The sequence below is a fragment of the Tachypleus tridentatus genome, chromosome 10 (assembly GCF_004210375.1).
Source record: "Tachypleus tridentatus isolate NWPU-2018 chromosome 10, ASM421037v1, whole genome shotgun sequence".
Taxonomy (NCBI): Eukaryota; Metazoa; Arthropoda; class Merostomata; order Xiphosura; family Limulidae; genus Tachypleus; species Tachypleus tridentatus.
This window is the reverse complement of record NC_134834.1, coordinates 24,015,363-24,032,115: the sequence shown is the minus strand read 5'-3', so window position 1 is coordinate 24,032,115 and position 16,753 is coordinate 24,015,363. Positions and strand designations below refer to the sequence as shown.

At 32.3% G+C, this 16,753-nt stretch overlaps 1 protein-coding gene across 1 annotated transcript in view; it reads left to right on the top strand.

The window, feature by feature from the left end:
• The first annotated feature begins 7,302 nt into the window (after positions 1 to 7,302).
• LOC143228890 (DENN domain-containing protein 1A-like) overlaps positions 7,303 to 16,753 on the top strand; it is a 73,443-nt gene continuing 63,992 nt past the window's right edge. The window contains exons 1-2 of the mRNA XM_076460322.1: positions 7,303 to 7,509; positions 14,677 to 14,741. Coding sequence (XP_076316437.1) covers positions 7,493 to 7,509; positions 14,677 to 14,741 — 82 coding nt within the window. The 5' untranslated portion in view covers positions 7,303 to 7,492. The remainder of the gene's footprint in view (positions 7,510 to 14,676; positions 14,742 to 16,753) is intronic.

The following is a 16,753-nucleotide window of genomic DNA, read 5'->3' as shown; positions in this document are numbered from 1 at the left end:
CGAAACGTTTACAACATACAAACACAACGTATTCTTAAATATGTACCACATTATTTAGAACATACAAACACAACGTATTGTTAAATATGTACCACATTATTTAGAACATACAAACACAACGTATTGTTAAATGTGTACCACATTATTTAGAACATACAAACACAACAAACCACATTATTTAGAACATACAAACACAACGTATTGTTAAATATGTACCACATTATTTACAACATACAAACACAACGTATTGTTAAATATGTACCACATTATTCACAACATACATATGTCACTCATTGTTAAATATGTAACACATTATTTACAACATACAAACACAACGTATTGTTAAATATGTACCACATTATTCACAACATACATATGTCACTCATTGTTAAATATGTAACACATTATTTAGAACATACAAACACAACGTATTGTTAAATATGTACCACATTATTTACAACATACAAACACAACGTATTGTTAAATATGTATCACATTATTTACAACATACAAACACAACGTATTGTTAAATATGTACCACATTATTTACAACATACAAACACAACGTATTGTTAAATATGTACCACATTATTTACAACATACAAACACAACGTATTGTTAAATATGTACCACATTATTCACAACATACAAACACAATGTATTGTTAAATATGTACCACATTATTTACAACATACAAACACAACGTATTGTTAAATATGTACCACATTATTTACAACATACAAACACAACGTATTGTTAAATATGTACCACATTATTCACAACATACAAACACAATGTATTGTTAAATATGTACCACATTATTTACAACATACAAACACAACGTATTGTTAAATATGTACCACATTATTTAGAACATACAAACACAACGTATTGTTAAATATGTACTGGATTATTCACAACATTAAATAAATGTACAGAGTTCTACCTACAGAGGAAGGAAGTTAGGGTAATTGGGTTACCTCCTGGGTCCGGGCATTCAAGGAGGCGTAAACAGCTTTGGCTATTCGGCGAACACCAACATGTTATGTATTCTTGTATATAAAACACACTAATTCAATCTATGTTGCCATTCTGATCATGTCTGTGTGTACACATGTTCTGATAAAATATTTTTCTGTTAAACAACTCTATGATACGCGAAAAAAATTAAAGATACGTGTTTCGTGTGCGTTTTCTTATTGCGAAGCCACATCGGGCTATCTGCTGAGCCCATCGTGAGGAATGGAAGCCCGAATTTTAGCTTTGTAAATCCGTAGATTTACCTCTGTACGAGCGGAGAGCGCGTGTTTTGTCAAAACACGAAATAGAATTTGATAATAGTTCACGACTACGTACGAATCAAAGGACAATTAATTATTGTCGAACTGATGTTTAAAACAACTGTCACACGTGTGTAATCACCATGTTTCTTGTTTTAGAAACGTAATAGCATGTTTAATATACAACAACCACACGTCTACCAGCTTTAGTAAAGCTATTCTACTCGATTCACTGGGTCTATACGATGTGTTGCAGTGTCATAACATGACACCCTATTACTATTACAGAAGCATACCTTATTTCATATATGTCATGATATACCGATATTAAGATTTATAAATCCATTCTTGAACAGAACGTTTATAATATATATATATATATATATATATATACCCGAGAATATATATTACTAGAAAGAAAATATGGACTCTTTGTCTTCTGTCATGTTGTCACATACACTGCTGGCCAAAATCTTAAGGCCAATGAACATAAAGAAAAAATATGCATTTTGCGTTGTTAGACTCAACCACTTATTTGAGTAGAGCTTCGGAAGATGAAAATAAGAAAAGGGAAAATAAAAATAAAAAAACATTATGTTATCACTAATGAATATAGTATGGAGAACTTGGAAGACTGTTTGTTTGGTTTTCAATTTCACGTGAAGCCACTCTAGGGCTAGATGTCTATAATTTATCAGTGATAAACTGGAGGGAAGACGGCAACTGATGGATTACTATTACTCTTTTACTAACGAATAGTGAGATTGACTGTCACACTATAACGTACCCCATGGCTGAAAGACCATGTTTGATGGGACGTGGATTCGAGCCGTGACCTTCAGATTGCGAATCGAACACTCTACCACCAGGCCATGCTCAAGAGAATACCCATCTAAAAACCTTGTGTGTGTGTTTTCTTATAGCAAAGCCTCATCGAGCTATGTGCTGTGTTCATCGAGGGGAATCGAAGCCTTAATTTTAACGTTGTAAATCCGTAGACTTACCGTTGCACCAGCGGGGTACTCTAAAAACTTGTACCTGATATTTCCGTAGAAGGGATTTGTATTTTTATAGTTGTGAGAGCTAAATATGTTTTTATAATTTTAATCTATCAATTTTAGTGATACACAATTTCAACATATAAACATACATATACATTGATTGTATATTTAATTTTATTATACAACAAAATTTTAATACTTCTTGTAATTAAGGAGTTTTGATAAACAATGTTAATTTATATTACTTTATCGTCCTTTATATTAAAAAAAATTAAAGTAAATAAATCCATCATTAATGTCCCACCCCCAATGGCAAGGCGGAATGTCTGGGGACTTGCATTCATAGAAACAAGGTTGCGATACCTGTGATGGGCAAAGAACTTAACTACAAACAAACGAGCCGTCATTAAATTTATCAATACGCTCTGTTGGTGGAGGAAGTTCATTAGAACCTGCAACCCCAGTTCTCAAGAATTAGAGGATAAATTTTTTCTCTCTTGTGAGAGGTGAAGCGGTGTAAGTAAAAGGTCTTTTGTGGGTAACATTGCATACGCATACACTATTTATTCTATTATTTCCTGGTACCAGTTTTAACTGGTATACGGAACAATGCGTATACTGTTCCGTAACAATTAACCATTTGATTGTTTTTGTATCCAGTGTATCTTTTCGAAAGAAATACAAAAAGTGCAAGATTGTATTTTATGTCACTTCACAAAAAGTTTGCATTATTCACGTATTATAATTATTATTATTATTATTAAGAAAAAAGTTTCGATGGTCTTCTTGCAGCGAATTATTGACACCCGAATATTAAATAAAGATTTAATACAATCGTTCAACTGTAATGTTGTACTCTAATTATAACGCATTTGAATTACACCAATGTTGTGGGCCCGGCATGGCCAAGTGTGTTAAGGCGTTCGACTCGTAATCCGAGGGTCGCGGGTTCGAATCTCCGTTGCACCAAAACATGCTCGCCCTTTCAGTTATAATGTTACGGTCAATCCCATTATTCGTTGGTAAAAGAGTAGCTCAAAAGTTGGCGGTAGGCGGTGATGACTAGCTGCCTTCACTCTGGTTTTACACTACTAAATTAGGGACGGCTAGCGCAGATAGCCCTTGAGTAGCTTTGCGCGAAATTCTAAAACAAATTCGGATGTTGTTTTTACAAGTGCCAGTCATAAATCGCATAATTTAACCAATAACAGTCCTTAGCACACTGCTGAAATACTTGCAGTAAATGGCAAAGATAATTTTAATAATTTTATAAATGGACGAAAGAAGAAAAAAAAGAATGTATAACAATATGCCAGCCACATTATACATGCTCCATCAAGTGCCAACAAGTCCTCTCGCCAAGTCTCATCAGGCCGGCTGGGGCACAATAAACACAATAGCGATCGAGACGTTGTTTGTGTTATCAAACAGCATAAACCACAACTGTTATGGTCTGAACCGAACCAAGTTGGTGAGATATAATCATGGCTTTATGAATCACACTTGACATAAGATGCTGAACTGCATCTTTCACTCCTTTAATTCGTATGGTTATTTATTAGTCTATCCTTCTAAATAATGTGTGTGTGTGTTTCTTATAGCAAAGCCACATTGGGCTATATGCTGAGTCCACCGAAGGGAATCAAACCCCAAATTTTAGCATTGTAAATCCGTAAAATAATGTAAGAACTTCAACACTGCGTGTGGCTTAGGCAAGGCTTAAAGATGCAAGTCGCGCTAATTTGTGTGCGTAATGTCGAAATGTTCTTAAATTTTTGATAAATCGTAAACCTGCATAAAAAATAGCTCGAATTTTGAAATTCGATGAATAATTTAAACATTCGTGTATTTCCGTAATCATAACTGACCTAGTGGCTAGGGCGCTTGACTCGGAATCTATAGGTAGCGGTTTCGAAACCTAGTGACATCTAAATTACAAGCCCTTTCAGCTATGGAGCGTTATAACGTTGCTGGAAATTCCTCTTTTTTGTTGGTAAAAGACGAGCCCAAGAGTTGGCGGTGGGTAGTGATGACCAGCTGCCTTCCCTCTACTCTTTCACTGCTAACATTTATTTCAGATATGGTTGCGTGTTATTGGCTAAAAATGAGATATATGAAATATAATTTTATTCCTAATATACAACTTTAAGTTTGTAACTATGCTAAGAAACGTGTATAATTATTTACCTGCCTATTTATTTTTGGCAAAACTAATTTATCTTCTTCACTGTTTTCTTTTGTTTCTGCCCCTCAGCAGCTCAGCGATAAATCTAAAGGCTTACGACTCTAAAAACCTTGTTTCGATAGCCGTGGTGGGCACAAATAGACCGTTGTATAGTTTTGGTCAGGCATGACCAGGTGGTTAGGCGCTATACTCGCACTCTGAGGGTCGCGGGCTCGAATACCCGTCACACCAAACATGCTAGCCCTTTCAGCTGTGGGGGCGTTATAATGTAACGGTCAATCCCACTATTGGTAGAAAAGTAGTGCAATAGTTGCCAGTGTGTGATGATGATTAGCTGCCTTCCATCTTGTTCTACACTGCTAAATTATGGATGGCTAGCGCAGATAGCTCTCATATAGCTTTAGGCGAAATTCAGAACGATTGTTGTTATTGTTGTTTTTAATTAAGCACAAAGCTACACAATTGGCTATCTGTGCTCTTCCCACCACAGGTAAATTCAAAACAAGCAAACAAACAAATTGTATAATTTTTTACTTAACTACAAACAACAAACATTTCTGTTCACATTGTAGCTTAATAAAATTATATGTTATGTATGATCAGTACGCAGGAACGTTTCGTTTTTGTGATTCTGTTTTGTCCATTTCTGGTTCTGAATTCTTATCATTAGATTAGTGAGTTAATGGTTTTTCAACAGCTACCTATCTACTCATTACAGCATATTACGCGTTTTAAAGTAGCCTGGAGATATTTTTAAAAGTAGTTATGGATGATTTAGAGTTTTATGTTGAATGTTATAAATTTCATCCGGGAGTTTTCTTTTTCTCACGATTTATAACGATGTTTGGTGAATTAACTTTCTATACTGCAAATTTTAATTAAGTTATCTCACTTATTTCTATAGTAAGATCGGATGAAAATGTAAGAAATATTGCAATATCGTGAAAATAAATTTTCAAAGCGATAATTATCAATAGTAGATTGTGCTCTTTCCAGGATTTGGTAGATAGTACCTGCCTGAAAAATGACAACGTATAAAAAATTGTTTTGGAGCACTTGCGTTTGTATTCATCAGGTGATCTAACAACACTTTGGCGTCGCTTAATAAAATCAAACACATTTGTATGTAAAAGTTATTCCAGGTGTAGTTTTATTTAAACAATCTTCCTCTCAAAACCATGAATGTTAACCATGGTAATTGCCACTGACATAACAAATTCACGACAGTTTTCTTGAGTTTAAAATCTAAAAGAAAGAGAGTATAGGAAAGAGGATTTCTTTCCTTCGTTTGTTTGTTTAGAATTAATCACAAAGATACACAACGGGCTATTTATGCTCTGCCCACCACGGGTATCGCAACCCAGTTTTTCAGCGGTGTGAGTCCGCACACATATCGCTGTGCCACTTGGGGGCATTCTTTCTTTCAATGTTGTTTTGATGGGTCTATTTAAATAACATAATTATATTTCTTTCTATATATAAACACACACAGATGGATGTGAATATTAAAAATAATTTTGTATGTGTAAATTGAGTATTTCTCTTTGATTTGTAGAGGTTGCATACTGTGAAGTTTTAAGATCATGATCCCCTTATAATCAATCATATATTTCGCAATATCTTACGTGCGATTAAATGCAAATTAAATACTAACTTAATCAAAATGTCTAAGTTTACGTTGATAACAGTTTTATGTAGATTTAATATTAATTTTATAGATATTTATGTAAAACAAAATTATAAATATTGAATCCCTATTGTGATTTATTATTTAACACATAGTTATGAAGTTAAAATGCTATTGAACAGTATCACAGTAGGTATGACATCAGAAAGGTGAAACTTAAAAATGTATAAATAAACCTATTCTGAACTTAAATATATTCTGAAATTGCTGTAGATTATTTTTTATTGGATACTTTGATAAAGTGTTTTGAATAAAACACATAATTCACAAGAATTCTACCAGAGATAATTTTAATAACTTACCGTATATTCTTAATTTCATTGGCCATTTAGGGTCTTTCTAAACCAAAAAGTAAAAGTAGTTTTAGGTAAACGTGTAAACTGTTTCATAAATAATTAAATTTAATGTTTGTTTTAATAAACAGCTTGTGTAATTTTAAACTTGACTTTTTGCACATATTTTATACCATAAATACATTGCTAAAATCAGGGGATCGCTTATTCTTTGTGGACATAGCAGGTAAGTTTATGTGGCTAAGAAAAACACACACAAACTTTAAATTCTGGTTTTAAATTCACCGTAAAAGGCGTGTGGGTAGGTGCTTTCTTATCTCAAAGGCACATCGGGCTATGTGCTATCTGCTGTTTCAACAGAAAATCGAATCCTTAATTTTATCGTTGTAAATCTAAAGACTTAAACTCTGCCTGACAGAGAGACTCGTAAAGAGGCTATTGAAAGTTTTAACCACCTGATAGAACAATATCATATTTTGATTATCTGTATATACATATATCCATACATACACATGAGAGGGGAATTGTGTAACTAAAGAAAACCCTTAGTTTACTTTTAAATCACCATCTTGCTTGCGTATGAGTCTTTAATTATTAGTACGTTGTGTATACAAATAAAAAATATGACATGATATATTGATACATATTTATAGACATAACGGTACAGTGTTCCGAAATTTATACACTAATACACCTGAAAATTCTAATGTGGATATTCTATTGACACTGTCGAAATTAAATGTTTATTGTTTGAAAAATTAAACAAACTAAACTAACATTTGAGGCCTTTGTAACTTCATACTTTTAAGCTTTTGAAGTTTGCTTTATGTTTTTCTTTTTATAATGTCCGTGATATGAGAACTGAGGCCGAGGTTACCAAAACATGAGACTGACGCTAGATAGTCTGTTACTGTTAGTAGAGCTAGAGATGTATGTTAAGCAGTTTTTGTTAAAAGTCTTATAACTTTGTTTGCTTATACAGACATCAACTTAATGCGTGTTAATTTTAATGTCAACATGATTTCAGTGTTTAAAAAGCGTACGATATGGGCTCTAGGATAAGGTAGGCACTAGTACTATTGAGTACTACTACGTCTTGTATGATTATAAGTTAACAATATAACAATAATATTGTTATATACTATTACTTAGTAGGCCTAGCACTGTTTTAAAACATCCAGATAATTAAACATCTTTATGAATTATATGTATATGATTTTAATAACGGTGCCCTCTCCAGTTTTAAGGACCGACAACTATTGTTCTATATATTTCATTGCGCCAGTATTGTAATTTAAGCTGCTTGTCTTCGATTCATTTTCTGTTCTAATGTTATACACGTACAACCACGTGAGGCTCTGTCTACCTCTCTTTTTCATTCGATTTTTTCTATCAATATCTGTGCCAATATTGTTAAAAGTGGTTAATCATCTGTTTCTAGCAGTTATCTTTGTCCTAAGTACATTTCAATCCTTTTTATGTATCGGTTTCTTTCATTCAACTGTAACTTGTAGCACCATATTTTCACTGTTTACAACTTTCGTTTTGTTTCAACAGGTAGGATCAATGTTTCCATCCTGTAGAATAGGACTGATCATATGTAGCATTTTAGTAGTTTCTACTTCATTTCTACATCAATTCTTGAAAATGGAGAACTTTTATTTTTGTATCCATTGCTTTGGGGATTTTTTTTGCTTTTGACCTCACCAGTACTGATATTAATTTGTAAATGAGTAACTTTTTACCTTCTCTTTAATTCATATTCTGGGATCTTTCTCAGATCATAAAATTCATATTGTTTTGTTGGTATTTACTCCAAATCTGTATTTTTTTTGTCATCAGTAAGCTTATCAAGTACCTTTTCATCTACATCAGATCCACTCTGTAATTATTAGTATATCTGTTATTATATATTATATTCTTGTCATAAGCTTTCTTTCTGACTTCAGTGTAGGTTTTTCACAATTCTCATATTTTCTTGTTCTTCACAAGTGCACTGTAGGATCTACATTAACTTCTCATTGTTAACTATGTTTAAAACTGCTAACTTAACCTTTAAAGACTAACTTTTATTACATGCAAGTAATATATTTTATTAATTTTTAGGAATTTCAGCAATATAATGGTTGTCACATAGTTGTCTACATTCAGAAATACAACAAGCTCACAAGGATTTCAATCTTGGCATACTCCAGTATTACAGTTGGCTTTTGACGAATTTTACGATATAACATCATTGATTTATATAAGTCTACGTTATCATCATTTGAAAACAAACGAGTATATTTGAGTGACTAACACATAAATGCACCCCAGACATGCCCGATTTCCTGTCCCAGTGGGTCCATTATGAAGATAAAAATGATGAACAACTTGTAGTGATGCACCAGATTATCTCGTGTTTTGTCCTTTTCCAAAACCATTTTGGTTTCCTGATAGCTCATTCACAACCTGTGTTTGCTTTGAGAATTAATTTGAGAAGTACTTTTGATGTGTGGTTTATACTTGCTAATAACATGGTTAATACTAATAGTGCTAACTATAGTGTAAACTATGGGTAACAAAGGACTATTGCCCCTCAAGATTGTCTTTATTATCCTCTCTCAAGAAGAGGTTAAAATGTACCCTTTATTTTTCAGAAAGTTATCAGGTTTTGTTTTAAACCTGTAAAGTGTTGGCCTTTGTCAGTGCTAATGGAAGCTTACTATATAAACCACAATACCAATTACCTGCCAGAAAAATACAAATCTATTAACTGGAGTCTCTTATGTGTCTTAAAATCTTAAACTCTTTTCTTCTCATCCTATTTACTTCAGAATATAAGACAGAAAAATTAGAGGCCCTTATCTTGTCAGTCTTACAATAACCATGTAAGCATCAATAAGGTCACCTGTTACACCTCTTTTTAACAAGAGAAAACAAGTTAACATTTGAACCTATTCATATAAAATAACCCCTCTCTATACCTGGAGACATCCTAGTAACACTTCTCAGAACTTTTTGGAGCAGCAGTATTTAAGACAAGAAAAAAAAGAGACTGTCAGTCCATTAAGATTGTTTCAACTACTTAAAAATAAAATCCAACTTTGATCAGTGATCATTTATATATTTATTGAACCTTTTTGTTTAACTTTAAAATTTATTGAATTCACCACATCAAAAGGCAATCCTTTCCAAAGGCCAACCATGCTATTTGAGAAGAACTATACAAGCTGAAAGTGACTCCTACCCTATCAAAAACATTTATTATAACCTATTGAATCTCCATTTATACCATTTACTATGAGAAAAATATGATGCATTGATAATATCAGTTTTCTAGATAATCTTGAACACCTCATTTAGATTCATTTTAAAATACCATTCATTTCTAGAGAAAACAGTTTCAGTGACCTTAACCCATGCTTGTCCAATAACCTTTGCATCCCACTTTTCATTTGAACAGTCATATTTTGAACCCTTTCCAACAATTCAATGTTCTCAGGTAAGAAGCTTGAGACTGAACATAGTACTCTAAATGAGGCCTAGTGAGTGACTTGTACAATGAAATTATAACCTTTTTAGACGTATTTAACATTTCTGTAAATACAGACCAAAATCATATTTGTTCGACAACTAGGAACATTACGCTTCTTGGGTACCATAAGACTGATCAAGCAAAATCTGAATATCATTTTCTATAACTGTTAAGTTTGTTTTTATTAAAATTATATGTTTGGCTTAAACTAATGAACCACTTGCACTTATTATAACTGAAAGCCATCTGTCTGTTACTTATCCAGTTATCCAAGTGATATTAGTCCATTTTCAAAGGAGCATTTTCCTCTTCACAACTAGCAACACCCAAGCATTTTTGCCATCACTAAAATTATGCAATTTATTGACTATTTCTTTACTTTTGCTATTGGTGTTAATAACAAAAATAACAACAAAGGTTCTGGCATTGAACCTTCGATATCCAACTTGTGTTGTTATTTCAGTAATCACTTGTTAATATGATCTTAACAGTTTCTTGAAGTACCTCATAATTAAGATTTATTTTAATAATTTTGATCAAAAACATATTGTATGTAATATCCTATAGATTACGTAATGGTATCGATATGATAGTCCTTTTGTTTCTTTTTTATGTATCCTGAGTAGGATGATGGCATACAGGTGTAAGATTTGGAAAAGATAGACTAGGCTGTAGTTAAGACAGTTTTCTTTTTCTAACAGGGAGGTGGCTTATTGAATGAGGTGCTGTTGGTAGTGTTGGTGGTCAACACTTTACAAAAACTTATGAGCAGAATCAGTCACTTTCTTGAAAAATAAAGAGTGGGCATGAAGAGACAATCTTGAAGAACAAATGTTCTCTTGTTGTCTCTGTGCTGAATTATGATGTAGCTATAACACTAGCTCTTGAAACCTTTCGTAGTTTTATATTTGACTTTGGATTTGTGGTTCACAAGTCTTCAAATGACAAAATGTATCACTGTCAGAAAGATGGAGGTTTTGGTATCAGGTGTATTAGCAACTTCTTAAGATCTTTACATTGTTCAATGAATCAACAGAATCCTTTTTGGTCATTAAGTGTTACTGATGGTCTTGTCAAAGCAATGAAAATGAACATGGTATTAGTATCTCAATTTTTGTACATTTTATAAGTATAGTTTTGTATCTGCTTCTCATTCCTCTATTAATAATAGATCTTGAAAAAGCAAAAATTATCTGAACATAATGACAACGAGGAACCTTCAAATATGTCATTCTATATGGATATGAGATTAAAGGTTTAGAATTGATATATCCAGATTTTTAGAAGGCTTTCAGCAAAGTATCACATAAAAGGCTAGTAAAGAAAGGCCTGTGTGTGTGTGTGTGTGTGTGTGAGAGAGAGAGAGAGTTGGTTAGAGGAGAGGGAACTGTTGTAAGAAGTGTGGGACCTTAGGGCTCTATGTTGAGGTTTTATACTTTACTTTAACTGTATATATACTATAACTGTCAACAAATTTGTCAAGTTCACTAATGATATTAAAGTTTTGGATGTAGTTGGTTGTGATACGGATGTTGGTTTATTAAAAGATTTTGATCATTTGGCAAACAGCAAATATATGGCAGATGCCATATGTTTTTGTGTTCTTTCTCATTAAGATTTCTTTCTCTCTCATGTTTTTTTAGTGGAGTATTAGAGAACCCCTGCTTCTATAGCTTTTATCTTAAGGAAAAAAAGTGCCATTTTTACATCTTACATTGCAAAGATTTGAACTGGCTATATCTAGACTTGTCATGTTTAATTTCAGTCGAAGATGAGTTAAATTTCCTCTGTGCTATTATTAGTGTTGCTTAACTGGAAACAGATTATATTTTGTTCATTTGAAGCTTACAGTTAACTTTAAAATATGAACTGAAACATCATGCAAAGTATTTTTAATTCAACCAAAACTGAAAAATTGTAAATGATTTCCAAGAAGATGGTAATTAGTTCTAATTAAGGTAGCTTACATGCATTACCTAGCACTTAACATAATTAAATGACATCTGCCATATATTTGCTGTTTGCCAAATGATCAAAATCCCTTAATAAACCAACATCCTTATCACAACCAACTACATCCAAAACTTTAATATCATTAGTGAACTTGACAAATTTGTTGACAGTTATAGTATATATACAGTTAAAGTGAAGTATAAAACCTCAACATAGAGCCCTAAGGTCCCAGATGTCATTTAATTATGTTAAGTGCTAGGTAATGCATGTAAGCTATCTTAATTAGAAGTAATTACTATCTTCTTGGAAATCATCTCGATAGTGTTTTAGCTTAGTTTAACAATACTTTTAAGCCTTACAGGCAGTGTGTTGCTAGTGGAAAAGCAAATCATTTTGGGAATTATGCGTACAAGAATGTTGAACATCAGTGAAATTAGAATAGCTTCTTTGTACAGATTTCTAATTAGGCCTTATTGAAGTATTGTGTTCAGTCTTTGACTCTTCACTTTAAGAAGGACATTAAATTCTTGAAAAAGGTACAAAGGCTGTGCAATGATTCCTGGGCTGAAGGAGATGTAATATAACACAATATTTTGGAACAGTATGGGACATTTTGGTCCATCTACTGAACTTTATTTTTTTAATTATTTAAAGCCAGCCCTTGTCGTTCATATACTTATCGAGTGTTTTCTTAAACTCACATAAATGTACTCCCTCTATAACATCCTAAGGTAATTCATTCCAAAGGCCAACAACCTTGTTAAAAAAGTGATACTGTTGTAGCTGAAGATGACTCCAACCCTGACAAAATTATATTTGTGTCCCCTAGTTCTAGTGCTCTCACTGTTAAATATGAACAAAATATGATGGTGCATCAGCACTATGAGTATAGAAAGACCCTTAAACTATTTTCTCTTAAGAAGGGTTAGAGGAGCATCAGGTGAAATTTTCATAATTATTAAAAATAAATATGATTAATGCATTGTCTTTGTGTATGTGTGTGTTGAATCTTCAAAGTTATAGGACAAGGAGATATTTAAGATGTGACAGAATGGAAGTCATTTGCTACTTATGGAGTTTTATATTTCAAAGAGGGTACCTTCATATATGGTAGATGCAACAAATTTGGGAGGTATTAAGAGTGGGATTAATAAGTGCTTGAGGAGAGTAGGAGTGGATATTAGCAGATAAATGTTTGATCAAATGAATGGGCAATCCTCAATGGGCTAAGTGGCCACCTCATTGTCTCCACTGTCGTTAACAGCAATTCACTCCACAAGCCAATCACCCTGTTAGAAAAATAAAACTCTCTAAATAGAATCTGTCATGTACCTTTCAGCTCTGAAATTTGTGTCCTTTCCTCCATAGTTCTAAAAAACTTCAACAAAACCCCTGTTAAACATAGTTCATTGCAGAGTAACGTTTTAAGTACAAAGTGAAGTCAGTTTGATTGATATCTCAGTACAGAAGATGCTAAAGATATATAAACTGTAACTAGTGCTACCTAGAAATATGTAAAAAAAATAATAAATCTTAAGATTTTCTTTATAGAGAGTATTTAAACATGTTTAGATCAAATCTGAGCTAATGTGCTACTTTAAATTGATTATTTTATGGGTATACTAAATGTGTTTCATCCTACATAAGTAAAACTTTGCAATCTGCTACTATTGTATTGAAACTATAACTTAAATTTTGTGATGATGAGAAAACATTTGTAGAGAAAATTATATATGTAAAAATGGCTAGTATGGGTAGATAAAACTCTATGTAGAGGAGCAAACATCAAAGAAGGTTGAAACGTTGTTCACTCCTCTACATAATCAGTGATGTCGAGAAAACTCACTTGTAGAAAATATACATGTAAAAACAGCTCGTTTGGGTTGAGAAAATTTTTTACGTAGAGGATCGAACAACGTTTCGACCTTCTTTGGTCATCGTCAGGTTCACAAAGAAGCTGACCACATGTTTGAAAGGGGTTGTGTAACTGAGTGTCAGAATGTAGAGGGCATGCTTAGATGTTTGTATATAATTTTATATTTATTTTATTATTATTATTTATTATATTATTTTTAATACAGGTATAAAGGTGTTCCTTTGTGTTGGTTTTATTTGGGCTTGAGTTGTTGTATAAGTAAGGCTTCTTTAATTTTGCATTTCTTTATGTTTGTTTCTTTATTTTGTATTTGAGCTTCCCTACATAGTTTTTTCTCTACCCATACCAGCCTCTTTACATATATAATAATAATTTAAATTTATTGTAATCTCTTTCAAACAGGAAATCAGAAGAGGTTTCAAGAAACCCATTTTATCTTTAGACAAATAGAACTTTCTTAGCTTAAGACAGTACTATTAGAAACATATTAAGGTTTATCTACGCATATATACTGATATTTCTTGGTTTGCTCTCCCCAACAGTTCTTAACTTGTGTGCATTAGCTGGACATATTTAACACTGTTATGAAAACCACAGAGGTCAACAATCTAGCCAATTATTTTCAATTTTCCAATTTATTAAAGCTATTACACAACTTAAAGCCATGAAGTGATTAGGAAGTGTGTGGGAGTGTAAAACTTGTGTACACTGGAGAAGGATGTTACTAGTGCCATAGTATTTACCAGCAATGACCCGTGGGATAATTTTAAGCAGAACTAAATTTATGTCTGAGTAATATCTTTCTTGTGTTGTTCATTCTATATATATTTTTGTTTATCATTTGTCCTATGCAAGTTTTGTGTGTAATTTTGTGCCTCTTTCAGAGAAAATCCAGTTCATGTGTTTGACTGTTTTTGTGAAATATCAGTGCCAACAAGAGATTGTGAAGGTAATAATTTGTGTAGTATTATGATAAGTGTAATAATCAAACAGTAATGTTGCTACGCTGTGTAAAGTACATACCAAATGGTGTTAACGAGTTAACAGAGGCATTTTCTGAAACACTTCAAAGGTTTGTTGTAAATTGAAAATCTTAAGACAAATTATAATGTTTTACTTTTTATGTTGATGCTAATTGGCATATCATAAAGTTAAAAATTCTAGTAAAAAACATCACATGAAGAACATTTCTCTGTAACATGCTTACACGGAGTCATTTGTGAACGTGTTACGAATTTTGAGGATGCAGAATTAACAGACAGTTTTCATTGAATAAAATTATTTAGAGAACATTTTTCAGTCAGAATCTGAGGAAGAAACTTCAATGATTTTTTTTAAAATTTTTTTTTGACAGTGTAGAAACAATATGAGAATATTGTAAGTGGTATCATAGCAACATGACAGTGTAGAAATAATATGAGAATATTGTAAGTGGTATCATAGCAACATGACAGTGTAGAAATAATATGAGAATATTGTAAGTGGTATCACAGCAACTTGACAGTGTAGAAACAATATGAGAATATTGTAAATGGTATCACAGCAACTTGACAGTGTAGAAATAATGAGAATATTGTAAGTGATATCATAGCAACATGACAGTGTAGAAATAATATGAGAATATTGTAAGTGATATCATAGCAACATGACAGTGTAGAAATAATATGAGAATATCGTAAGTGGTATCATAGCAACATGACAGTGTAGAAATAATATGAGAATATTGTAAGTGATATCATAGCAACTTGACAGTGTAGAAATAATATGAGAATATCGTAAGTGGTATCATATCAACATGACAGTGTAGAAACAATATTAGAATATTGTAAGTGGTATCATAGCAACTTGACAGTGTAGAAATAATATGAGAATATTGTCAGTGGTATCATAGCAACATGACAGTGTTGAAACAATATGAGAATATTGTAAGTGATATCATAGCAACTTGACAGTGTAGAAATAATATGAGAATATCGTAAGTGGTATCATATCAACATGACAGTGTAGAAACAATATGAGAATATCGTAAGTGGTATCATAGCAACATGACAGTGTAGAAATAATATGAGAATATCGTAAGTGGTATCATAGCAACATGACAGTGTAGAAATAATATGAGAATATTGTAAGTGATATCATAGCAACTTGACAGTGTAGAAATAATATGAGAATATCGTAAGTGGTATCATATCAACATGACAGTGTAGAAACAATATTAGAATATTGTAAGTGGTATCATAGCAACTTGACAGTGTAGAAATAATATGAGAATATTGTAAGTGGTATCATAGCAACATGACAGTGTTGAAACAATATGAGAATATTGTAAGTGATATCATAGCAACTTGACAGTGTAGAAATAATATGAGAATATCGTAAGTGGTATCATATCAACATGACAGTGTAGAAACAATATGAGAATATCGTAAGTGGTATCATAGCAACATGACAGTGTAGAAACAATATTAGAATATTGTAAGTAGTATCATAGCAACTTGACAGTGTAGAAATAATATGAGAATATTGTAAGTGGTATCATAGCAACATGACAGTGTAGAAACAATATTAGAATATTGTAAGTGGTATCATAGCAACTTGACAGTGTAGAAATAATATGAGAATATTGTAAGTGGTATCATAGCAACATGACAGTGTAGAAATAATATGAGAATATTGTAAGTGGTATCATAGCAACATGACAGTGTTGAAATAATATGAGAATATTGTAAGTGGTATCATAGCAACATGACAGTGTTGAAATAATATGAGAATATTGTAAGTGGTATCATAGCAACATGACAGTGTAGAAACAATATTAGAATATTGTAAGTGGTATCATAGCAACTTGACAGTGTTGAAATAATATGAGAATATTGTAAGTGGTATCATAGCAACATGACTGTAGAAATAATATGAGAATATTGTAAGTGGTATCATAGCAACATGACAGTGTTGAAATAA